The 26,852-nt window shown below is 47.2% G+C and overlaps 1 protein-coding gene across 5 annotated transcripts in view; it reads right to left on the bottom strand.

Moving 5' to 3' along the window:
* Positions 1 to 26,852, bottom strand: part of ctbp2l (C-terminal binding protein 2, like) — a 95,378-nt gene that overhangs the window by 11,474 nt on the left and 57,052 nt on the right. For 4 of the 5 annotated variants that reach the window (XM_041962128.1, XM_041962129.1, XM_041962127.1 and 1 more), the window contains 3 exons: positions 6,499 to 6,653; positions 2,230 to 2,374; positions 484 to 690 (listed from right to left, as the gene is read on the bottom strand). In XM_041962128.1, coding sequence (XP_041818062.1) covers positions 484 to 690; positions 2,230 to 2,374; positions 6,499 to 6,653 — 507 coding nt within the window. Of the gene's footprint in view, positions 1 to 483; positions 691 to 2,229; positions 2,375 to 6,498; positions 6,654 to 15,050; positions 15,123 to 26,852 lie in introns of those variants that run through there. The other variant, XM_041962131.1, reaches the window with a different exon arrangement.

Here is a 26,852-nt window from a genome sequence, read left to right as displayed (position 1 = left end):
GACGCACAAACACACAAAATCATTATTAAAACAGGTGCAGGGAGGGAAACACATTAACATACACACACACACACACACACACACACACACACACGGGCAGACTGCAGTCTACCAGGAGGGGCTTGATTATGGCAGAGCAAGGTGTCGAGGGACAACAGTGACAGAGAAGAGTGGAAAAACAGAAGAAGGGAGCATAATGGAGATATAATGGTGAGCATTAGAGCGGTGGGATGAGAGAACAGTGTGGCAGAGAAAAGGAAGCCAGCCCGCAGGGAGGCGAAACAGACAACCTTGAGATAATCTGTGGGACGGGCAGAGGGAGAAAAATAACCTTATCAGGGCAGGAAAACAGAAGGCACAGTGAGCGGTGAGAGGATATGAAAACACAGAAGGAAGGGCGAGGAAAAAAAAAAACAGCAGAAATACGAAGAAACGCCGGAGGAGGAAACTGAAAACAGCAGAATAAAAAAAAAACACACTAACCGAAGCCGATGAGGCCCAGGGTCTCGCCGCGGATGCGGGCGGCGCCGGACGCCACCTCGCGGATCTGCTCCACGCTCTGGACCCGCGTGCCCTCCCGGAGAGCCTGGTAGAGCCAGGTGTTTCGCCGGTAAAGGTTGAGGATGTGGCACAGGGTGGAGTCTGCCGTCTCCTCCACGGCTGCCGAGGGAATGTTACACACGGCGATGCCTGAAAAGAGGACGACACACACACACACACACACACACACACACACACACACACACACACACACACACACACAGGCACAACAGCTAATTAATCTAGCTCAGGGCTAAATTGTGTCTGAAATCAATATCATAATTGTAATTACGGTATTTTTCCAATATAAACTGCCCTGTTTTGTCCTGTTTAATTACAGTATGACCACTTAAAAACACTGGCTGATAGATTGGCTTCATTGAAAACATGCTGTCATGAGAATTGAGATATGAGTTAATTCAGACCAGGAAGAGATCCGATCAATCTGGTTTATTGGCCGACTCTTTGCAAGACTACGTATACTGTAAAATCATCAAATTGATGTTAGATGCAATTCCACTGGAACTAAGCCTAAAGAGACAAAAAGTTGTGCAAACGTTAATAAATTATTTTGGTCATTTTAATTACAGTTTTCCTAGACTCACTAATTTAGGCAACACTGATCATATCGCGGTAATACGATCCCACTGCATGTCAAGATAAGACGTACTGAATCACTGCAGAGCTGTTCTGTCTAAAGTTTTGTGCACAATAAATGAAGTTTTAAGGCGCTTTCTGCCAGGATCTCCCGCAGTCGAATTATTTTGTTGCCGTCGGGGGAATTCAAAGCTCCGACCTTGTGGTATTACCTTGCCTATCCTCCGACAACACAAAAAGATTCTCATTATCGACACTTAAGCGCCTCCGCCTGCCCTCGCCCTCCTCGAACGTCCTCATCCCGCTCTGTATCTCAGAGTAGCAGCACAGTCGACTCTGGACAGCAAAAAATAGCCCGAGCCTGCTCAATCAATGGCCCCTTTTCTTCTCCCTGAGAGCAGCCGTCGTATCAGCGCCGCCTTCTCCAGGCACGATAGCTTTTGACTCCTGCGTTGCGAGGCAGAGCGCGCCTTCGATGAGTGGGTGGCAGTTAGACACAGTATCTCGCATTGGCAGGGAAATGGCAGCTTTGTCAACTGTAAGGGCTGTTTGAGCCACCAGCCTGCTGATATGAGGCTGGGTGGTGGTTCAGAGAGACGACTGAACTCTCTCCTGTCTTTCCCTTTCTGTCTCTTTGAACATTCTGCCTCGCAGTGGGATGTCCAGCATTCATCTGACTCTTTAATTCAGTCTTTGATACCATCCATACAGTGAAAAACGAGGAAACAGTAAACATGAAGCAGCCCCCCTTTCGGCAAAACCACGACTGACCGCATCATCTCGCTTCTGAACTATAAATGCAGTCGCTGCAATTTTCTGCATGCCACATTGCAGCGGCCTGCTGAATCACCCTCTCAAATTCACCTGAATCTGATCGCAGGCGCCAGAGGCACCACGTGTGATTAACGAGCCAACAAACGAGCAATTAAACAGACACCGATCCGCACTACTCCCCATGAAACAAATCAATACCGCCTGGCATAAGGTGAGCTTCAAAGCAGGTCTGCTAAGATCTTCCTCAGACGTGCAAACAAAAAGACCATTAAACAGACGGAGCAGACCGCCACCGCACTGCGACTCAGGAGCGCTCACCCAGCTCTCCGGCAGCCTTGATGTCGATGTTGTCGTAGCCGCTGCCGATGCGGATGATGATGCGCAGGGCTTTGAACTTTTCCAGGTCCTCTCTGGTCAGGGTGATGGTGTGGTACATCATGGCCCCCACTGCCTCGTTGAGCACCTGCAGACACACATCAACAAAACGCAGTGTGACGATGCGGGGATCTTTTCATTCGTCGTACGTTCATTCATGCAACATTAGTCCATCTGGGGTCCTGAGAGCTCATGACAGTCACAAGACCACATTCCTTCCAGAGGAGCCATGAAAACCACATCTGCCGTGACTTCGGACGCATTGAGCATTTCACAGCGAGGGCAACTACGGACGTCACTTGGTCACCAGAAGCACTGACACAGGCCTCCTTTTACAGACCTGGAACAAGTCATTATATTGTGTCAGAGGGGATACGCTTGAGGGTGTTTATGGTCAAAAGATCTGGACCGAGAGGTCAATAACGGCGATCAAGACACACCTATACACAAACGATGAAAGAGAAAAAAGAACATATGAATGCATTTGTGCCAGATTGAGGTTAAAACACCTTAGCGTTGAGCTTTGCTGTTCTTAATTGTGCATTGCACTTCTGTTTCTAGCACTGCTACATCTGCGCTCGGTACATGTGTGTCCGTCCTGGAAGAACGGTACCTCCAGTTTTCCTAAATCAGTGAGAGGGTCTAAGAGGGTAAGAATGTCATATATTGTGCAGATTGTTAAAACCTCTGAGACAAACCCACAATTATGGGTTGAATAAATAAATTTGCCTCGACTTGAGTTAGCCAGAGATGTGTTGTGGCTACAAGTTGGCAAAGCAAGAAGAGAAAGTGTGTCTCCGAGCCAAATGTATGATCTCAGTACTCCCCCAATTATGTCACCGACCTGAAATGAGAAACAGCACTATGGCTGCAACTCATGATTATTCTCAGAATTAATTGATCAGCTGTTCGGTCGATAAAACGTCAGTAAGTGTTCCCCAAAAGCCCAAGATGGTGTCCACAACCCAAAAATATTCAGTTTACCCTCACAGAGGTGTAAAGAAACCAGAAAATATCCACATGACCTTTTGTTCTTAAAAAAAATCACTCAAATGGCGATTAAATAGTTTAGTTTAATATGTCAAAACTAATCTATGAAGTGCTGCAGCTCTAAGCAGCACATATGACTCTGTTTTAAACTGAATCCAATGAGTTGAGGCAGAAATGGGCCTGGACTACTCTGCCTCATTCATCTTAAATCAAACAATCCAGAGAAAAAGAAGCAAAATTGTGGACCACTGCTTCATAAACAACCACACGGTGGCGCTGTGGAAATGAAACCACTTGATCCTCGCCTCATGAAATAACTTTCATCCTCATTTAATCCAAAATCTGTCAACGGGTTTTTGAGCTCCCCTGCTAGAAAAACAGCCGACGACCCTCTCGGTGCAGAAAATTAAAAATGCACTTGAGTCAAACACCTCGGGGTGCAAAGAAAAGTCTAATTCAGTCACCTCAGGGGGGCGTCACTGTGAAACGCTAATCCCTCTGCCACTTGACATGGACAAGGTGACCCGGCTTGTGATTCAGTCTGATGTGGATCTAAACTATTCCTCCCTCAGTATCAGCCGCAGCCCCTGTCAGCGCCTAAATAATGGCTCTCCGGCCAAACTGCATTAGCTTTCCTGTGATTAGCAGATTAGCTCTGAATTTCCATACTGCTTTTATTACAGCAGCGTCCCGGACAGGCCTTCCAGATACTGGTTCAAGGTTAAAGCGCGCAAAAAAAAAAAAAAAAATGCAAACACTCACAGACTCTTCGAAGGTCTAGTGCTGTTTTTTCTGGAGAGATCTACTCTGATTCAGTTTATTTTAATGGAAACTCTGACCTAATCTACATCCTCCTCTTCACTGTAACCAAACCTTACTGCATCCATCATTTCTGACGACGCCTGGGCTTCTCTGACACGTCGGCGAGGCCTCCCCCTTTTGAGGAATGTTTCGACTTGGTGATCCACATACTGTGCCGTACAGTTTGTGTTTGGCTTACTGGGGCAGATTTTATGGCTATGAGGTCATCCCACTGGTGAGCAGTGGGAACGTAGCGGGGATGAGAGGCGGCTGCAACACTGAGAACAGACCGTCTCCATCAGGCGGGGAAGATGTGCTGTTCAAAACGTCACTTTTAAGCATGTAGCACTTCTTAAAGCCACAATGAGAACATTAAACAACACGGAAAACAGCTTTAAACACTGCAGAACAACCTCACACAGTAATGTGGAGTATGTTGTCAAGGGAAAGCTATGATCCTTTATTGATTACGCCTCTTAAATCCATTTCAGCAGTGCAGCACAGATAAAAGAGAGTTTTGATATGAGATTCTTTGTGTGAACACAGCAGAGTAAAGCTTAAATAATAAAAAAAACAACTTCAAAGATTTGACGTTTTGTGAAAAACACTTAATCACTTTCGTGCTGAGTTACACGAGGCTGACGCTCTCACGTCTGTGCAGGGAACGTGAGGCTACCGCTAGCAGCCGGTTAGCATGAGCACAGACTGGAAGCGGTGCGCAGCAGCGAGCCTGTCCACAAAGACTGAAGGGGAGAGTGATGCGCTGTGGTTTGTGCCAGGCGCAGCCAGGCGAGCTGTCGCCAGACTTTTTGCTAACCGAAGCTAACCTGCAGTAGCAATTCCCTCACATGAACGATGAACTATTAATTTGACTGGCACCGAAACGGTCAGCTGATTTATCATCTGCAGCTCATCAACAGAAAATTAATCAGCGACTTTGATCAAATAATCAAAAAAACATTTTCCTTCTTTTAAAACATGATGATTTGCTATTAGTCTCTGTTGCATATACTTGCAAATCTTTGGGTTTTGGATGGCAGTTTATAGAATTTTTACAATTTTTTTTACGTAAAGCAAATTTCATTCCCACACAACTTTATTTTGCATCTTATCTGAACTCTTAATGTATTATTATTATATTCATTTATTCAGCTTAGTGTAAGTTATGTGTGTTTTGTGATGTGAATTGTTGCTGCAACACTACAATTTCCCTTAGGGGATCAATTAAGTACTCTATTTTTATAGATGAAACACAACATCACTAGATCACTTGCTTACGTAAACAGTCATGAGTTGTTGAGGCCCTAATCTGAACGCCACAAATGGATGAATGTCAGGAAGTGTACAATGCGACGTGCCAATGTTAACTCTGTGCCACGCGGGCTACCGTCCAACTTTTAAAAGCCACATGTGACTACGAGAAAGACTCGGGATCATCGACCTTGGGTGATGATGTTGGAGCGCAGGTGCTGCGTGCGGGATTTGGTCTCACTGAAGTGGTTGATCAGCATTGGCCCGTGCGTTTCATCATCCCCCCATCACCTGAGAAATAAGGGATTACTCGGTAGAAGACCCGACGTAACCTCGGGCCACTTTCATATTCCAAACTTGACGAGCCTTTATCATGAGTTTCTGTATTTTCTGGTGTGGATGGAGGAGAGTGCAGCAGCTGGTGTCTGGCCTGACAACATCATCCAGAAACTGAGTTATCAGCGCTGCATCTCCGCATCCAACGCCGCAGAAAGAAGAGATTGGACATTTTCAATCTACACCTCCCCTCTGGGTATCTCGACTGCAAGTTATTACTGTGAACTGCTGAATATGCTGGCGAGGTGAACATTACAATCATGTTTCTCCTGATAAGGCAGTGTTAAAACAAACAAAAAGCTGCCCGCCCCTCCTCCTCCTCGCCGCCCAAGGTCTTTGATTGAATTGATCTCTATGCAAATGCCCGGTTTTTAATATGTCCCATTTTCATAAAAACAGCGAGAGGAAAGATGTAGCGGCTCTCACTCCGTCTGCAGATGGAGAGATAGCACTTCGGTGTTACCCATTTCAGCGGCCATATATTGTTTTGCAGCAACAGCGCTGCATAAAAAGCAATAAAGAGCCTTTACAAGCCAATGTAATTACACTGCATCCCCGACATACAAGACTCTCTATTAGAACAGTGGCGCTGATATAAGCATTGCACTCTGTGGCACAAAGTGACATTAAATCATAATGAAGCCACTATATTTTAACTGGCAAGCGCGTATGGAGCCAATATAACACACTTCACATATCAGCGCCATGATGGGAAAAGAAAGAGGCAGGCGTGAGTGAGTGACATCCTCCCGTCTCTGCATCCACCTTCCGCTGCTGTGAGGTGGAGCAGTGGGAAAGTGAAGTGCGAGTATGTGTGTGTGTGAACTTTCCTACCTTCTCGTGTATCTCCTGCGTGGACTGAGCGTCGCAGAAGGCGACAGTAGCCAAGTCTTTCAGGATGGGCATCTCCACGGTGCAGTCGCGCCCGTCCAGCAGCGCCACCAGGGGGCGCGGATGCATTGGCCCGTTCATGATTTGGGGCCGAATACCTGGGGACAGACGGAGAAAGCCAGGGTGAATATTTTAGGCGTCACAGAGCACTCATAGTGGATGAAGCTTTAAATCTGTAAAGGGTCAGTTTTGCCTCTGTGACTTTTTTGTCATTTCACGCTGCTGTTGAGTTTAGTCAAATATAAGTTTTCGATGTTTTTGGGTGCTAATAGTTATCCCAAAACCATCTGCATGGCTAGACACCACTATGTTTGAGTGATGGAGACACACACACACACACACACACACACACTTTAACTGGTAGAAACACTCACTGTGCAAATTATTGGATTAAAGATCAGCAACTGACACTCTCCTGCCGGCTGGACTCAATTCATCAGTGTTTCCTTGAAAAATAAAAGACTTAGATGACAATAACCTGTGTGTGTGTGTGTGTTGATTAGCATATAGCAGGAAACAGAGCTTCTCTGAACTACCAAGCGCTGCTCAATAAATCAATGCACCTACTCAAGACTGGATTAGACCACAGCCTCACTTACAGGAATCCTGTCGATCTCATGGCTCCACAACACTTACATCACATGCACAAACCCTCACGTATGCAGACACGGCAATGGAAGTGGTTAAGGACATACTACATACTCTCTGCAGGTGCACACACACACACACACGCATGCATGCATTCGATCATACCAAGAGGAAAATGTCCCCTTGTGTACGTATGACAACATTAACACGGACACACTTGGTTGTTCCCATTTCTCAGTTCAAGGGAGAGGATTCTACTTTTGCTCTGGAACCAGCAGCTGTGGAGCAGAGGATGAAAAAAAGGAGAAAAACTATGAGCTACACCTCTAGAAATGAGTTTCACTGCTGCTCCGCCTCAAAAGAGCCATGTATCACTGAAATGAAGAAAACGCTACAAGCCAGAAACAAACCCACAGCCACGAACTCACAACTGCACTTCAGCACACTTGAGGAAATGCGCGTCGCAATTCTGGTTTTGTCTGCGCTCGACTCTCTCTCTCTCCTTCCCCCTCGCCACTTTTCTCACTTGAAGTGAAGAGAGCCGTGAGGAGCCGAGCTCCCCGGTGGGCCGACCTTCTCACACATCCCACTGAAGAAGACGTGTCGCGCTGAGAAGACAGACAATTACGAGTCCCGCTTCATACAATGTTAACAAGTGAGGAGCATCAATATTCATGCCGCATGCTGCTCAGAAGCCAGCCAGCGGATGGATGGACCTGAGCAGGAAAGCAACTGCTCCCCTCTGAGTACCGGCGCCCTAACACCGCACAGGTCATGATCTTCACTCTGGCTCAGCAGCTATGGATCTGTCCAAGCTGACAAAACAGGTCAAAAATCACCCCAGAGGAGACCTGGATCCCCTGCTGCGATTTCATGACATCCCTTTCTTATCTCATGTTCTGCTGCTCAGATCTGCATCTGCATGCTTAAGCGTGACCTCACTCCGTGCATGTGTGAGTGCATCTTAAAAGTTATCCCGAAGATTACGATGACGTCAGACTCCGAGGTGGAGATAAGGAGCGGGGTGGAGAGGGAGGGAAACGAGCGTAGAGGTGGAGAGGGCTCATTAAGGACATGCTCTGTGGGATTACTGCAGCACAGGAGGCTGATTATGGCAGATAAAGGTGAGATTAGGAGATTTAAGAGTGAGAAAGTTGTGTGTGGCCATTGCACAGACAGGCTGAAAGGCAAGGAGGGAAAACAAACAGGTGGGACGGGGAGGCAGGAAAAACAGCGAGACGCACAGGAGCGGAATTAAAATGTAAAATGTGCGTGCACAAAAACAGGCTAAACACTGCCTGTTAGCTTAAAGAGCTCCCAAGAGACATATCAGAGAAGAAGAGGAGGATGAAAGGAGAGTGCATAAACGACAGGAGAGAGAGAAGTCGAACAGAGAGCGAGCAGTCCAGCCTCTCAGGGTAGCGGGAGGACCGGCGCCGAGGTGTCATCTCCTCGTGCCATCCGCCTATTGTGATCACCGAACAGGCGTCGGCTGCCAGCTTTAATGCGCTTTATTTTTGGCGGCGCTGGCATCTGCGCCGCGCTGAGGTCGTGGGCGCAAACGCCCGTATCCTCCTCACGCTCTCGGTGCAAAGGGCAGAGGACGTGTTTTCTCTCCTGACAGACAGACAGACAGCCAGCCGCCTCCGCCCTCCTCCTCCTCAACCACAGCCCACCACCGACCACCGCCGCCGCTTCCATGCCTACTTATCTCGCTGCCCGTCCGAGACAGGTGACGTGACGGCAGGAAGGGTGAGCCGTGGCGACTTGGCTGTCTGTGCCACATCTGCAGCTGACAGCACGTTGAATATTAATGGAGGCAGCTGGGCGGCGGAGTTCATTACACCAAACTGGTGAGGGTGTGAAAGAGTGCAGTCGTGCATTTAGCGCCCGACCACATCTGAGATGGTTCACACCTGCATACAAGTGCTGGAATTACTATCTGATTAATCGATTGACAGAGAATTAAATAACAATTAGGCAATAGATTAATCGTTAGCCTTTAATCGAACCAAAATATTCAACATTAACAATTTCTAGCTTCTTAAAGATAAGGATTATTAATTGCACTGCACTATTTTCTGAAATTTTATAGACGAAATAATGAATCAATCCATTTTCAAGTAAGTAATACACTGATTAATAAATATTGAAAATGATCTTTAGCTCCAGCCCCACAATATTTATCAGCTTGATTTGCAGATTTGCATGACAGCTCAGATTTTCCAACTTAAAGCTGCATTTTCTTGGCCACTAGGGGGCAGAAAACATCTAAAACAGCTGACAGATACACAGTTATGAAAATAATTTGATATGATTGGTGTGTTTAAGCATTAATTTGGAGTCGTGCTTCTGTCCACCTGATGAATACATGTCCAATATTCACATTTCTTCTATCTCTATTTTGGTCTCCACCAACCCCTGAGAAGACATATCTGGCTCCTAAGTGGCCAGATGCTAATTTCGCCAGCTGGTTGCTAACTATGACATCTGTTTAGTGCTGCGCAGGTGATGCACAGTGGGTTGGTGGGTTGATTAGAGCTTCTTTTTTTTTTTTGCACAGACTCGACAATAAATGTGCATTAAAGCCAAAACAATAAGCTTAAAGGCTGCAGATGGCTGCAGGCTCAATTTACTGCAGCAGCACAAGCAACTCTTTCACACCTCAGGCATTTGATTCAAAGGTAATGTAAAAAAATATTGATTGTGGCATTGCAGGTTTGCGGCATGCAAGGCCGTCCTTGACACACAGAAAAGACCCACGACACCTGTAACCTCCTCCCTGCCTCATTTAAGCCACTAGTTGCTGGCTTACACAGGTTATAGACAGCAGCGGGTGTGTGCAGGTGAGGGAAGCTGCGGGTGAGGCTGTGGGGGAGAGGAGCGGCTGGCAGGCAGCGTCGAACCCCTCCGGCAAAAGTTCGACAGGCTGAACTCCATGAATCATCCGCTGGGTTTCTCTCTGTCTCTCTGACCTTTCAATCTGCCTCTCACCGACTCCTCTCGCCGTTGCATTTCACCACTTCGTCTGCGGAGTTGCATTTCCCCACATCTCTCCCCGTACGATAGCATCTTCTGACAGCTCCTCCTCTCTGCCGACGTCTAGCTCTGTATCTGTTTGCTCGCTCGTGTATATCTGCTCCTCCTTCCTTTATCTCTGTTTTCACGTGAATTCCTTCCCCACCTCTGCCATCATTCCTCGGCTGTCTCTTCGTAATCACTGCCCCCACTTTCCCTGTCATTCTTTCACCCCAACCATCATTCATTCTCCTCCTTTTCTATCATTTTCTTTCCTTCCCGCTCGCTCTGCCTGTCCAGGAGCCGGGGTGTGTATTTGTGTACGCGTGTCCTCCTGTGTGACAGATTGATTCTCACTCTGCTGATTTTGATGGAGAGGAGATGATGTATTCGGGCAGGGGAAGCAGGGGGGTGACAGGCAACACTCCCACTGTGGTAAACTGACAGCATGTACATCAAACCAGTCTTAACCAGAAGCAGTGGGTCTGTCAGCTGCACAATACCACAAACACTCAGTTCTGATGCATTCATGACATTCATCACCTATTCCTATGGACTGTGCATCTAGAATATGAAGTGTTTAAATGTGCAATTTAAAGTGTTATGATATTATTTATCATAGCCAAAGTACTGCAAAACCGCTGCATTAATATTGTAAACAAATGATATTGTGGTGCTGTTGATTCCTACTGAAGCTGGCAGGGTTATTAGATTTTGCATGTTCACCAGCCTTCACTGAAGATGATATAAGATGATGCAGAGTGATATTCTTGAGGCTTTTCACTCATTTCATCCACGATCTACATGTGTAAAAAAAAAAAAAAAAAAGTCTATCTAGTTTCAAACTGGGCTGAATTTGGTTGAAAAGTGAAACATGTAATTATCATTTCAACAAGTCCAGAAGACATTTCAACCAGACTCAGCTGACCTTTGTTAGCATCTTGCATGTTTTTTCACCTGCAAATCACCAAATCAGTGCTGATTTACCTTTGCCATTAACAAGTAAACTCCTCTGTGACATAAAGCAATCTGCAGATTTCTCTAAATTATGATTAATTTTCCTTTTGAATTTCACTTTTTTTCATATTTGTTTATCTTTGTTCTCAGTTGGGATTTATCTCCTCGCATGGTCACACTCCGTCTGCGGTTCTCCCACACCGACTAATATCAAATACAGATTCTGTACTGCTCACCTCCACTGTTACAAACAACCCCTTGTTTCCACAGCGCCGTAACAGCTCGTTCAGCTGCAACATGCAGAAATAAAACAGGGTGTTCAGGAGGTCTGCCATGTTCTCCGCAGGCTCCTGTGCCGCCGCCTGGTCTGACTGACTACAGACACCCGGAGATTCAAACTGAGCCACAAATCGAGCAGAGACTAGAGGAGGATGTATACTCACATGCACAGTGAGGGTAGGGGGCTGTGGAGTGTTTGCAGGAGGGGGTCACGTCAGAACCACAGGAGGCAGAGTGCTCTTAATTTCACTCCCCCATTAATTAATCCCTCATTTCCTTTCCTCTGTGTTCTCGCTTCCTCTGCTTGTTGCTAAACTGTTGCCAGGCTGCGAATGTGCGTGTGTGTGTATATATATGTGTGTGTGGGTGTGTGTGTGTGTGTGTGTGTGTGTTTGCGTGATGATTTGGGACGAGAGCACTGAGGGAGGTAGCTGCTGTCGTGGGTTTACCTGCCAAAGCAGTAAATGCATGTAACACACGTACACACCGCCTGCTGGGTCTTCTCTGTGCAATACTACACTGACAGACGCAGCAAATATTTAGCATCAAAACTATTCGCACCTGCAGCGATGAGAACGCGACAAATAGATTTGCGGCACATTTCAATAATATTCTCGCTCTGTGTGAAAATACTTGACGACAGTTCGAAAAAATATGTTGATGTGCGAATTAAATGCACACAAAAAAATGCCCCCGGCATGTAAAGGCCTTTAATCTATACATTCTTTCTAATAATTCAATTCATGGATTATAAAATGTCAAAGTATGGCGACAAAACAACCTTTCGACTAATCCCTGTCACAAGTCGCCAGAGCTCCGAGTGCGTCTTGCATCTGATCGATAATCCAAAAGCATTTTACACTGATGAGATCAATTATTCTTATCTAATTAAACTATTAACTGAATAGCTGTTGTCCTGCGTCAGATCTACATCCTAAATCAGCCACATTCCGCTGATCTTTATTCATCTCTTCACGGCAAGACACACCTCCGCCTCCTCAACCGGAATAACGCGAGCACGACCTTGAATCATGCTTTTGCGATAGCTACGTACTTGTCGTGGCATAAAAGCAGCGCATGAAGATTTCGAAAGGAATCCTCTCTGCTTCCTAAAAGCTAAAGGATTTCAAGATATTGAAAATAGACCTTGAAATTACATCCATGAATGCTAGATAATGTGTTACTAAAATCTTTTCAAGTCCCTGCAATAAAAGGTGGTGAGCTCAGTTAGCCGTCTAAAAACAGAACATTTTTCTCAATTAGAACGCACAACAGTCGTCAAAAATGAGAACTGGGTCACAATGAAAAGTATTTTGGAAATCTAGGTCTCCGGTGAAAAGGCGGAGGTTTAAAACCACTCGACGTAGATTACTAGCATTTGTGAGATCAGAGTTTTTTTTTTTGCTCGATCTCTCTCAGTCGTCAGGACTTTAATTCTAATCATTCCTGTAGACAAATACTTGTGGAACCCGAACTCGGCCCGAGCTGGAGGCTGCGGTTCCTGAGCCAGCAACACTTAGTCAGAGTCTGGCAGCAGGACGCAGCAGAGCGGCGCACCGGGAGATGAGGCCAGAGTTTCCATTATGTGGGGAAGGGAGCTGGGAGTTTCTTCCTACCGCTGGCCTCTGCCGCTGGTGTTATGTTGCCTCCGTGAGGGGAAGAGGGACCAGAAGGGAACAAGGAAACGCAGTTGTGTTGCGGTCAGAATGGGGGGGGGGGATACGAAGAGGTAAAAAAAAAAAAAAAAAAAAGTCACTTTAGTGGTAATGGGAGGCCAGACAAGCCCTCCTCCATGCGATCATCATCTGCTGCCATCGGTTACCTAGCAACCCCAAGCTGCTGTTTGCAGGTGGCTCCTTCTTGGCAACATGGGTGGGTGGGGGCTGCTGCTGCTGCTGCTGCTGCTGACCGCCAGCAGCTACGGCCATTTACTTTGCCGCCGCGAGCAGCACTGTGCTGAAACGTGACCCACATCCCCTGGTTAACACATGCAGCCATTCAAACAGGAGGAGGCTGTGTGTGGCGGGGGAAGAAGCCCACCACGGGGCGAGCGGGGTTGTAATAAGGACATGTGGCCTTCCTCTTCGGATCCAGTTCCAGGTTGCCTCAATTCTCTCTCAGTGCTCTTTTTATTAGCAAGGAGGAATCTAGAAATCATTCAGGTCGCAGGCTCCTCATAATAAATCACCACTGAATGCAGATTTTTTTGCCGTTCGAAATGGCAAACGTCGCTGGCAGTTGATTTTATCAGCTGCAGCTAATCAATGATAATTCTCCAAGTAACTTGCCCGAAGGCCAAACTAAAACTTGGCTGTTGTCTGGCTAATGTGCTCTCTGCAATTTGGCATCTGTGCTCAGCCAAAGATAATTCGTTAAAGAAAGGAGGAAAAAAAAAAGAAAAAGAAAACCCACTGGCATCGCTGTGTATTTGTGAGTAAACTGTGTGATTTTGCAGCACAGCAAGTGGCGAGTTTTCTCCAGTGAAGCGATCTGGCTTACAGCATCCTGTCAGTTTCGTGAGTTTTTTAGGATTTGGAGCAAGTAGCCTGAGAAAAATAAGGTGTGCACGAGTAAGTAAGCTAGGCCAACTTTAGCGACACTCCAAAAACCACAATCAAACCCTAATGCGTGCGATCATGCGTGCGGAAAGCGCTCCTGCGGAGGCACGAGTTGCAAAGGCGAAGTGAGATCTGCATGAAAACACGGACACAACAGGAACGCACTTGCATGGATGTGGCAACAAATGAATAGGAACCCACACACAACCTTGGCGGCCCGCCAGCAGCCTGACTTGAAGCTTGGCATAATGCACAGATGTGCCGTTGGGTCACACAACACTTTGTTTTCCTTGCTGGAGTTTCCTCCCTTTTCATGTGGCACTCTGCCAGAGTCTGTACTTCTGGTTTACTGAGGCTGTATTACTCATTTACTACTTTCCTCCCTCTTACACACACATACACACACACAAACCCTTCATCTGCCTGTGACAGCACGAGGTCACTGCATGAGTTGTAGTTTTTGAAGAGAGGGGGTGATGCGGGCGAGGGTGGGTGGGTGGGTATAAGCACCCTTTGTTGGCAGCCTCCTCCCTGCCCTTCCCTCCCTTCACTTCCCGAAAAGTAGCACACAAAGGCCACTTGTCCTGTGCTGCCAGTGCCCCACCCCTGTCACCACCCGGCTGCCCGCCACGCCAATCCGTCCCCTGCCAAGAAAATGAGCGCACGCCTGTTTTAAATGGTACCCTCTGTGTGCATGGGCGGGCCGGGCTCACACTCCACCACGGGACAAAAGCGGGTGTCAACAGCATCCATGGCACAACCACGCCGGACCTCCCCTCCCCTCCCTCTTTTCCCGCTCTTTTATTCTTCGGCGTTGCCCCGAGCTACGGAGCGCGCTCGGAGCCCGAGACCGCAGAGGAAGCGAAAACGCGGAGCCAAGTGCAGCGGCGCAGGACGGGCGGACCTTAAAATGACAACACTGTTGGACTCCTCGCCTACCTTACCGACCACACAACACACCCACACTCACTCTCCCTTCTCCCCTCCTCTCATCCACGCCCCCCACCTCTCCCCATCCACCTACCTCCCTCCCACCTCCCACATGCCAGACTTTATTAGACATCCAGAAAAGAAAACAGGAAACATGCTGCTTGCCTGGAAAATGTTGTCTCCACATTCTTCGGCTTAAAAACTACGCATCGCAGCAAGGACAGAAGACGATCGAGGCGAGTGGAGGGGAAAAAAGAGCAAAAAAAAAAAAAAAATACAAAAAAAAGGAAGTGGAAGACCCTCCGCAATAATCCAAGGAGGGTGCCCCCCCTCCTCTTCTCCTCCTCCTCCTTTACTCCTTCAGCCCCCCTCCCCCCCCTCCCCCGGAGTTGCTCCTCTTGCTCTGGCCCTGCTGGCGAGGGGAAGGGGTTTTTGCGGAGCGAGCTCTCACTAAGCCCCCGGCTGCATCATCTTCAGTCCATGCCTTTGAGGGCTGGGAGAAAAGCACCATGCACCCGCGGCGTCCTTATGCGCGCACACACACACACACACACATACACACACACAGCGACCTACGTGCAGGCTGGTGATCGGATGGTAGTGGGTTGCAGAAGGCAGGGGAGGGGGTTTTGTGGGGTTGGGGAGGGGGGGCGGGTTGACGCTTTTGTCCTTTTTGTTTTTAATCTCCCAGGAAGAAAAGGCTGCGGTCGGGGAGCGATGGCTGGAAACTCTCTCTCTGCCGCTTCCTCTGCTGTCAGCTGCGCAACATCTATTCACTGTGCGTCTCCCTATATCTCTCCCTCACTGTGTCTCTCTCTCTCTTTAGCTCTTTTCTCCTGCCTTTGTCTTAGCTGATAATAAACCAGGAGGGGCTGGAAAAAAAAAAAAAAAAAGGATCTTGAGGCAGGAAAAAAAAATTAAAAAAATTCTGTCTAAATCAAAAGTGCCAGCTCGAACATGCAGAGCCGAGCTCTCTGGGCTCGCACAATTTACTCCCCGGCTGCGTTCACTTCATAGGATCCGCGCACATAACACACTCGAGCACACTCCCTCCTCCCTTTTTCCCTCCTCCTCCTCCTTCTTCTCCCCTTTTTTTTATGTTTTATTTCTGATCTGGACTCCACAGTGTTTTAAGAACGCCTGCCCCCTTTTTTTCCCCCCTCTCTCTCTCTCTCTCTCACACACACAGTCTTTTGCTTTCGTTCACTCCCAGCCTCACCTCCCTCACCCTCCCGATTATTTGGTTTCCTCCTCTGCTTTTCCACTTTCATCTAGACCTCAACAACCCCCCCCCCCACCACACACACACACACCCCAACCGCCACACACACACTCACACAGAAAAACACACCCTCACCCCTCCCTGGCATTTTGCGGGTTACCGGGAAGAGATTGGAATAGTGACATACACACTCACACCCCCCTCCCTCGCCTCTCAATATGTAACACACACACACCGAAACACACATATGCGCACACACGCACACTTTAAACCAGCAGAACAATGCAACATTCAAGCCACTCCAGCAATAACATTACAGCTGTAGAGTTGGCTGTTTTTCGCACCATCAGGGAAGTCATCAGAGCCGAGTGTGTTAAGTTCACAGTTTGGTCCCTGGAGGGTGGAGGAGGGAGGGGAGCGGGCTGACAGATCGCTCCGCTGAATGACTGCGAGGACGAGCAGCTGAAAACACCCTGTTTAGAATAACAATGTAACCGGAGCCTCCCTGCAATTCTGCGGCGCGGCCAGAGCACGGCGACGCACGTGCACGTCAATACACACACGTGCGCACACACCTCGCCGGCTGCATGACAGGCGCGACCAATAGACAAAGAGCCCGGCACGGTCACACGCCAGAAGCGATTATCACTGACAGTAAAGTGGAAAGGTGGAACGGCCCGTGCAGCTTTGGCTCAAGGGGGTGGGTGGATGTGTCCATCCCGGTGTGTGTGTGTGTGTGTGTGTGTGTGTGCAGAATAATTGTGTGTATCCGCGTTGAGTGTGTTTTTACGTGTGTGCTTTGGGGACTATCGGGGCTGTTGTTTCTTAGCGGCGAGAGCCCAACGAGCGGAGACAAGGCATGTCGGGCGAGCCGCCGTCTGCGGCAATGACACATCTGAGGGAGTGTGGCCATCAAAGGCAGCAGCCCCCACTTCCTGCCAGCCGGCCAGACACACACACACACGCACACACACACAAACACACACACACACACTTCTGATGGAGTGTGGGGATACGCCTGCCCCTCTGATCTTTCTCTCTTCAATAACATTAGAGGATGTGCAGGCGGAGGGGGGCCCTGACTGACAGCAATATGTTAATATGGAACGTGGCAGATCACAGCTTCTCAAACAACGGATTCAACTCTGTGAGGTTGGGAAGATTTTAAGGAGAAGAAGAAGAATCAAAGAGCAAGAGGAGATTTTGTGAATGGCCACTGATGACTGGTGACTCCACAGGGTCAAAGGGTCAAATCATATTGAGATCCAGCATCAGCAGTTAAAGATTGTGTGCTCGGTTGAGTTTTTTTTTTTCTGAGCATTTTGCTGTCATTTTGCAACCAATTTCAACTTACTGATGAGCAAATTATGCAGAAATATTCCAGTAAGAGTAAAAAAAATCTTTGTAGCTATCTAGTTCCTACAGTAACCTCAGTGCTTATTAGACCGCCGTGTAGAACTGTCAGTAATCTCCATAAATCAAGTGATTAGGTCTGGGTATCAGATAATGATGGTTACTAACTTTTACAGTCTAAAGAGCGTGTTGAGTGCAATAAAGCAGTGCTGCCTGAACAGACAAGTTCTAGGGAAACAGTCAGGGAAGCTTGAAATTAAGGCTTGGCTTGGCTTGAAACTGCAGCGTTCTTCAAGGTTTGACCTTTTTTTTGTGGAAATTTAGCAGGGATCTGAAGGCCACATGCAAAATCTCCCCAACATCTCTGCAGCAGGTGCGATGACTGACAATCGGGCGCTGACGAGCCCGGAAAGATGCAGGTCTCAGTGGAGTCGGGAGCTGGACAGGAGCTGCCGTGGGTTACGTGCAGCCACAGGCCTGGCGCGAACAAACAGCTATATGCTCCCGACTCCAGCAGTTGACGTGCATGTCGCTACATGTTTGGAGGGGGCGAGTAAACGCTAATGAGAACAGATTGGCACAGCAGGCCCCCCCCTAACACACACACACACAAACACACACTTCCTCTTTCAGATGTAGAGCAGCCAGACTTGGGTCTAAACCAGTACTGAAGGCTACATCTGTTCACCCCTCTGCCTCTGTTGCCATAAAGCAAAGCCACAACCACACCTTAAGTGCATGTGTGCCTGCACACACACCCAGTTATTACCACACAACCTGATGCACAATCTCACACGTGCATCTATGAGCTCTCACAAAACTAATCAATACTTAAAGCTCATTATTCTTTTATTGCTTTGAGTTCCTCCCTAAAAAGTCAAGTTTATTTAAATGTGAAAAACTGCTGATTTTAAATATTCAGTGCAATGAAAATGTGTGAAATCGGGTCTTAAGAGGACCATTTGCAATGCAAGTAGTTCATCAATGTCTTATTTTTTTTTTAACTTGGGAGTTTTTTTGATTTATAGTCTGCTCTGTTTCCTCTCTTTTCACTTTTCTCTTCATTTTCTATTACATGAAGATATCCTGAGCAGTCATTGTGTAAAGCTTTTCTTGTACGCTTTGGTGCCTGAGGACTTAAAAAATGGGCAAAAATCTGTCAAATCCAATTTGCTGCTATCAAAAAAATCTAGATATTTAAGTTAAAATCTGTACAAAAAAAAAGCAAAAACACTCCTTCAAACCAAAGAGCCACAGTGCAATTTTCCTTCGACGCATTTCCCTTTTTGAAGCATAATAATATATTTTTGATTTCAAATACAGAGTTAAAGAATTCAGAGCTCAGAGTCTACACTCCCATCTCCCCCCCGCTGCAGGACTTCTTAGAGCCCTGACCTTTAGCACAGTGAGACATCAAGAGCAGCGGTCACGCTCTGGAAGACCCGACAAATGGCCCGTACCTCCTTGCAGCCTGTGTGGATTTAGCGTTGAGAGGGAGCCCTCTTCTTTAACCAGCCTAATTATACTGTAAGCGCCCTTTTCCTGTAAGCGCTGGAACTTGGCTGCTGAGAGGACGCTGGATGTAGAGGCCTGTTAAATCCCCCTAAAGCACTTAAAGGGATTTTAAGAAAGCGAATGGTAGAACGAGCCAACCTGCCGCTTGGAGACGAGGCTTCAGCTGACCGCATTATGACCAGCGGTTCAGGGGTCCATTTCAGATGCTGGACTCGGGGCAGCAGGGGGTTCAGCTCAAGAGCGGCGGTACCTCAGCCAGCTTGTACTCTACTTTTTTCCTGGTTACATTTTTTCTGCTCTTAACTTCATCTTATGCTGTATTACTACTGTTTTGACTGTTTGTAGTGTTAACGTGGTATATAGAGCATGCACTGTCTTATATGCAAATGTCTCGCACTCATTTAACTCCAGTGAAAGACTAAACACGCATACTCTCGATTTGCACAAGTTTTAAGATACTTGTACCAGAAAAAAATCATCCAGTTTTAACTGGAACTCATTTTTACTAAAGAAGCAGTCACTATTGTTGGGGTGAAGGCAGAGTTTTCATAGACTAATATCTCAAAATCTGTGCAAACAAAATATTTGCACGGCAACACACCATCAGACAAGAAAAAACATATTTTTTTGTGATGTGTGTGAACCAACTCTTGCTCATTCTTACAGGTATACTGATAGAAAATAGACGTTCACTGTTTTTTGTTGGATTTGTTTGGGCAGATCTGAACACAGCGATTGTACGCTGCACAATCACACCAAGACCCTTTGCAGGAAGTGGTCTCGGTCCACTCACAAACGGATCCTTGAGTAGTTTGTTTGTGGTGTAAATGAGATCCGACCTCGATCTGGCCCAACTACAAGGCATACTCTGCAAGTTTGAGCTTAACGGACCCCGTAGCCAGGTGAGCTGAAACCGACTGCTGCTTGCAGGAAGCTAGAGAATGAATCGAGGTCGGACCGGAACTAGCAACAAAGTGCGCTGACTTCTTAACATTTGTGGCAGATAGGACCTTCCTCGCTCCAGCCCCAGACACACTTAACCAACGAGTGGAGGCCGAGCGGACGAAAACCCAGCGAGGTTACCGACTCATCCACTGACTCTGACCACAGCAAATTAACTTGAAGCCAAGATGCAAACTGGGCACCACTTTCTCTTCCAACCCTGCTCCCATGCACAGTGAATGAATAATGCAATATCATCTTAGCCTGAGGTCATGTTTGTTTGCTCAACAACTTAGTTTAAGAGCTTAAACCTCTGAGGAAACGAGCTGCGAGTGCATCCAACCAAAATATCAGGAGAGTCGTTGCTCTTGACGTGAGGAGACTTCACTGTACAGCGCAGATACACACTGATAGCAGGTTTATCTTTTCGCTTCATAAAAACATCCACAAGTCCTCTGAGATTTTCTTTGTCCTTTCTGCTCAGTGACACTTCTTTTTGGGATTTGGGGGGAAAGATGGCTGATCTTCAATGGACTCGACATTCTTGGTGCGACGAGAGGGAGGAAACGAGAGCGGCGGTAATGTGTTTTTTGGTGACGCAAGTCTGATTTCCCCGCGGTGAATATTTATTTAGGAGGCCCAGGTTTATCCACTGAGAGGCACCTGCCGTGGCAGCAGCAGCCAGGGTAAATAACCCCCCCAGGCATGTACGCAGACACACACAAACATACACACAAGAGCCCCCACCCCCTCAACAGCGGTCCAGATAACAACCCTGAGTCAACACTGCCTCTCTGCTTTTGTTTTCTCTGCCTCCCCTCCTCTCTTCCCCTCCTACGTTCCAATCCCTGCGGAACCGCGAGGACCGGGGCTGAAAAGATGTAGGGATGAGGGACAGAGAGATAGTGAAAGAGAAAGAGAGGGAGAGGAGGGCTAAAATTACAGCATGGGAATGCAAATGAGTGTATTTTATTTGGGGGGAGCCAAGGAGGGCAAGCAGGCTTTATTTTCCATGCAGGAACAGCCCCCATGTGGCCTCTGGATCAGTTGCAGCAACAGTGAAGGGAAGAAAAGCGAACATTCGCACTCTGCCTTTTTACTTGGGGAGGAATAAAAAAAGAAATATTACAAATACAAAACCCACAACTCTCGGAGGCTGGCGCAGTCATAAAATAAAATGATATTTTGCTACGCTTTCACACCACCACTGCCGCCGCCGCCACCTCTTCCTCCTCCCAGCCCTCCTTCGCTCACTCCCTTCTGCTCCTCCTCCCGCTCTCCACATAGCAGAGATGCACTAAAGTTACTGAAATATGGGCACAAATCACAGCCTGACCAAACACCCCGCCGCCACCGCCCCGCCGCCACCTCCCCCCATCTGGAAAAACAAAGTGAGAAAGTGAGCGAGAGGGAAAGGGACGAGGACGGAGGAAGCGGGGTGAGCCAGCTGCAGGTGGTCTCCAGATGTGGTGGCTCTGGGGACGGGCCACTCTGGCGCTGTTAAGGGCGACTCGGAGCTCCCCTCCTTCCCCCTTTTCCTTCCATCGCTCCACCTCCTCTCTCAGTGACAGGAGCCATCTGGCCTGGCAGAGAGAGTGGAGACGCAGCAGTGAGTCCCACCCTCCCAAGTGTGGCCCCTGCATGCCACTCGCCAGAGTGCACGGGTAAATAAAACGCATGCAAACACACACAGACACACACAATACCTCACCCCCCTCCACCAAAGCTGTCACATGGCTATTAACCCATAGAAGCCGCGGCCCAGCTGTGCTCCATTACGATAAATACACCAGGGTCGTGGGGTCTTGTCAACCAGGAGTCAGCCATCAGATACTAAGAGGTGTCCACTTACAGCCTTTTAAAGCTCACTTTGCTGAAGAGTTACAGCCATTTTCATCATCGTAACCCCCTCGCTTCATCTCCTGCACCCTCTGGAGAGAGACTCCCACCCACCTACTCACCTCCCTCCACCGCGGCAGATGATATTTCACACTTCCTCTGGCAGAGCGGACCCCACCGTACGCCCCGAACCCACTGTAACTGGAGTTTTGCATTTGGCTCGCACGATATGACACCTGGAACACCTGACACCTACACCGACGCTGCCCCACTTCCTGTATGCCGTCAGCCGATGCATTTCATTTAGGCTAAAAGTGCAATTACCTGCAAGAAACAGGATGTTCTCAAATCAGCGAAAAACGAATACGGAGCCTCAAAACTGTTTCCTGGAAGACAAATTATTTGACTCGTTTTATTCATAGGAAAATAAAATAGCTCTCCCCTCTCCAATTGTCAGTCATTACGACTCTGTTTAGAATACTTTTGGGAAAGGTTAGCCAGTTAAACCCCTGGCTGCTTCCTGCAGGCACATTTGGTCTTTGTACGGCTTGGGAATACTCTTAAAAGGATTCCTGAGTAATTGTTTATGCTGCAGTAGAAATTGGGAATGGAGGAAAATGGACTGTAATGACTGAAAGGGTACGGGGTAGTAGCAACATAATAGCCAATGAGAGCGATGCAGGCTTAATGCTGCACTGCTCTCTCGGATAGTATTGAACGAATAAAACACTCCGCGCCCTATTAGCACGTACAGCATACAAAACAGGGGAGGAAGGGCTCGCCCCTTGCCTTGTTTTTATTTATTTTATTTATTCATTATCTTAGCATCTGCTCTCTGGCATAGCAGAGGCTCTTTTAAGTCTTTGTCCTTCAGGGAAACAGCATTCAGCCTGCTTGTTAGACAAATAAAGACACTAATGCCAGCAAATGGTGGACACAGAAATATTCTGATGTGACTAAAATATCCTAAAGATGTTAAAAACAACAGAGCTCTGAAGCTTGAAGGACCTCCCCCCCCCCGATTCCCCCTGCCCATTTTATATGTTCTCACATGGGAGATGTTCTGAGAGTCCCTGCTGCGTTTGCTGGCTGCAGAGCTGAATGAATGGCAACCAGTAGCATTGATTTGCAGCGCGGGCCGCAGATCAAACCGCAGCACAAAAGACTGGGCAAGAGGACAATGGAGGAACACAGTTGGCCGCGAGGGACACGAATGACAACCGGTCGATCGGGACGACCACAACCGACCACAGACGCACCGGTTCCAGGAAGGAACAGGCCTCACAACGCGCGGCGAGAAAGGTTAGCGAATCAGGTGCAGCTGCACAAAAAGGTAGCCCACTGTGGTGCCGAGAGACACGAGTTCTTCCAGGAGGAAAATATCCACAGGAACACAGATTACCTTTAAAATCCTATTCTTTTCATCTCCTCTACTCTCCTCCATCTTTTTCTTCATCCTCTCCGCTTCCCCACCCCTCCTCGCCGGCCACAGACCATGAAGAAAGTAAATATGTGCACGAGGTAAAGCAATCGGTTAACCTTTGAAATACCCTGGCAATGAGATCTGCCGCTCTCTACTCTTTTTTTTATTTTCAGCGGCAAAAAAAGGAAGAAGAGAGGAGAAAAAAACACAAGGTTGGCCACCACTTCAGAGGGGATATTCAATATCCATGAGCTTTTTCATTTCACACTGATGAATAATTCAGGGTGACCTGCCCACCACTGAGTGAGAGAGAAAGAGGGGGAGGAAGACAAAAAAAGGAGCACTGGGGAGGTGTGCAGAGGTAGTTGTCTGTTTTAGTGGATGCAGCTGTTGCCGTTCGACGTGCACAAAACCAATCTCCTCCCCAGCTGCCGCGGAGAGAGGGAATAATATGCGGCAGAATTGACGACATATAATTGGGGAGATTATATCAAAGTGCCGCCGTTCTTACGGCGCGAGCAGTCGAGCACACGTCGTCGCCGTCCTGTAAACAAAACAGCCACGGGATAAGGAGAGCGGCAGAATAAATGTGACAATGCAATCTCCCAAAATAACAGGAAGACCCTCCTCGCCAGTCGCAGCATCACGAGACGAGCGCACACTCAGGTGCGTAATCACACATGACTGCAGCTCCTCGTCTGCCTGTTAGCGCTTAGCAGTGACCTTTAGGCCTGTGGAGGAGCATGCAGGAGCCACTCGGATGACCTCCAGCGATCCCTACGCCACCTGAAATACTGGAATATGTTTCTAAGAAAATTAGCATAGCCGCTTCCTTCAGCTCGAGTTTTTCCGGGCATTTCAAATCTAATTTAGGACCCATTTAATCTTCAAATGAGCACAAGGAACACAGAGTTCCACTGAAAAGTGCCCTTACAAAAAGCTGAGACTGTGTTTTAGATTTAACAAAAAAAAAAAGTTGAACAATGTCAGATCCTTAATCTGCCAACACATCAGTTCTTTAGAAATGTGTGTTCAGAAATAAAAAAAAAAAACTTTATTGACCCTCACAAACTGATGGAAATTTGTCCCTGACATGGCTCATAAATTAGTTGGTAAAAACTCTCATGCACACACGCACACACACTGTGTTGCAAAGTGTTGCAAACTCACGCTTGTAAAGTCTGATTGTTCATCAATTAACATTTAACAGTAGGAGCAGCAGGACAGTAGATGGGAGAAAACCGAAGATTTAACGCCCACTTTCAGACCAGGGACGGCACTTCTGACCCCGCGCAGAGGTCAGCTGCTACCATCGCGCGCACACACACACGAACACACACTCGAACACTCAAGCTGTCACAAGCAGGGGGAGACCAGCTGTTCCTCATTCGCTCGAAGGCTCCGTTCCCTCCGTGGGTTGGCTGGCTTCGCAGAAACCATTAATCCCTCTGTGAACGCAACCGATGGTTTGGAAAGATCAACCATGAGAAAGCAGCGAGGGGAGGGGTGAGGGGTGGCGGGGCGAGAGGGGATGGGGCTCCGCAACACTTTTTTCTTTCACTTGTTTTTTTTTTTTTTTTTTTGGAGAAAAAACTACTGCAGTGGAAAAACAGATTTTCCTGGCCATATTTCCGCGGGGACACAAACAATACACAGGCCGAGTGGAGATGGAGCAGCAGATAGTTCATGTAACATTTACCAGGTTCTCCGGAAACTGGAGACACATGACAGAAGGACTGCGCACAGATAAGGTTTAAGAATGCGGAGGTGAACGGTGGCCTTTAACGGCAGTCATTACAGGCTCGCAAAGCGCAGAAAGAAAGCGTACTCCATCGCTTGGGATTTGCGTTTGCACTCCAGAACGTTAGGTCTGAAATCAAGCAATGACTATGAGGTTCAAGTGCTCACTTTCATCTTTAAATTTGAGAGAGTACGGCGCACAAGCAAAGCCTCTTTCATACATAGTGCCCAAACTTTAGGACAGCGAAGCAGAACAACTCTAAACATGCAAACAGGGGGGGAAAAAAAGCTTTTATAGTAAATAATCAGTCACGTGATCTCACTCCAATTGATTATTCATTTTACTTGCAGAAGATCAGACTGAGGGTAAAGAAAACACCGCTGCTGACGTTTATGGGTGAAAAACTGCAGATTAGGCATTAAAATCTTCAATCCCAATGCATGCAGTTCATGATTATTTATAATATAGCGTGATAGAGCAACCGTTCTGCAAATATAAATACGAAAGAGTTTACTGTACTAACAACTGCCTCACATGAGACACGTTAAGGTCCCAAATGAGAGCAGCAGAGATGCAATAGAGGTGAATTAGCACCACAACTCAAGCTGTAAGCGGTCCTGCTGAACAAATCACGTGACCTCGTGAGGCAGCTGGACTGCTATTGCACTGCCGTCCGAAACATATAGCAGAGACACTTACATTGTTTTCTTACATGAAGTCTGGACAATGTCCACTGAATCAGGTCTGGACACTGTTTTGAGTTGCCCTTTGACACGGAGCACATTTGTAGGCGTCAGACGTGTTCTCACTTATCGCAAGTACTCATCCTCATAATCCTTCATCATACTGATGACTGTTTCTGCATTGATATTAATACTACAAGTATTTGGACTTGCATGCAATAAGGACAAAAGAGTGGAAAGCACTATACAGGTGAGCAGGAAAGAGTACAGCCATACTTTGTTCATTGTTATCAATACGCCCACTCACTCCCTGTGTAGCAGGGTAGCAGCGCATACGCTGTCAATGACAGTGTGTAAATATGGCTTATGAGATGGCTGCTGTGGTGGAATCGGTATTACCAGATCTCTACCAGTGGACACATTTCCACTGTTGCACGATATATACCATCATAGCGCCCAACCCTATTCCAAAGGGTTAACTTCTGCCACACTGTCCATCTGCTGGATGGAAACACTCTCAAACAGAAGCTGAACGTCAGCACTTCAACATGCTGGAGACTGACCCAACCAGACCAAATGCATCCCTGTCACTCTATAACAGCATTGTGCTTGTTTAAATAGGTATGATTTGCGTAGATACAGTTCATCAGTGCATACACATGGTGGTGTACGATATCAACACAAGCGCAGGGTTAGACTGATTATTATAGATCTGCATTCCCTGTTATAACCCCTGACCGTCATGTGAGCCCAAACCTCTTGTCTGCCTCCGCTCATTCATATCAGGGGGATTAGCGAGGATGACACAGACTCCCACTGACACGTGATGCTTGTATAGTAGAATACACACGCACATAAACACACACACAGATGGCCAGTAGGATTTCCCCATTCTAATTCTCAGCCTATTTCAGGTAACATAAGCTATTAGCCCTCCTCAATGAGAGCCCCCGACCCATTACACCATCATCAACAACAAGTAAGGAAGAGGTCAACATACAGCGCAGTCAGGGAGTATTCGGACAGTCACACGTTTTTGTTGTGTTGCATCTGTTGCATTTGAGTTAAAATAAAACAATGATTATGAGATTAAAAGATTAAAATGTGCACTCTCAGTTTATTTCTAAGGCATGTATCGCTGCAAATAATGATTATTTATATCCCTATCAGTTAATCCGCTGATTACTTTCAAGATTAATTAATTTAATGTCTTGTCTATAAAATGTCAACAAATTGTGAAAAATGCTCA

Source organism: Chelmon rostratus, chromosome 21 (assembly GCF_017976325.1).
Source record: "Chelmon rostratus isolate fCheRos1 chromosome 21, fCheRos1.pri, whole genome shotgun sequence".
Taxonomy (NCBI): Eukaryota; Metazoa; Chordata; class Actinopteri; order Chaetodontiformes; family Chaetodontidae; genus Chelmon; species Chelmon rostratus.
Note: the sequence above shows the minus strand (reverse complement) of the source record. Positions and strands in the feature narration are given on the sequence as shown.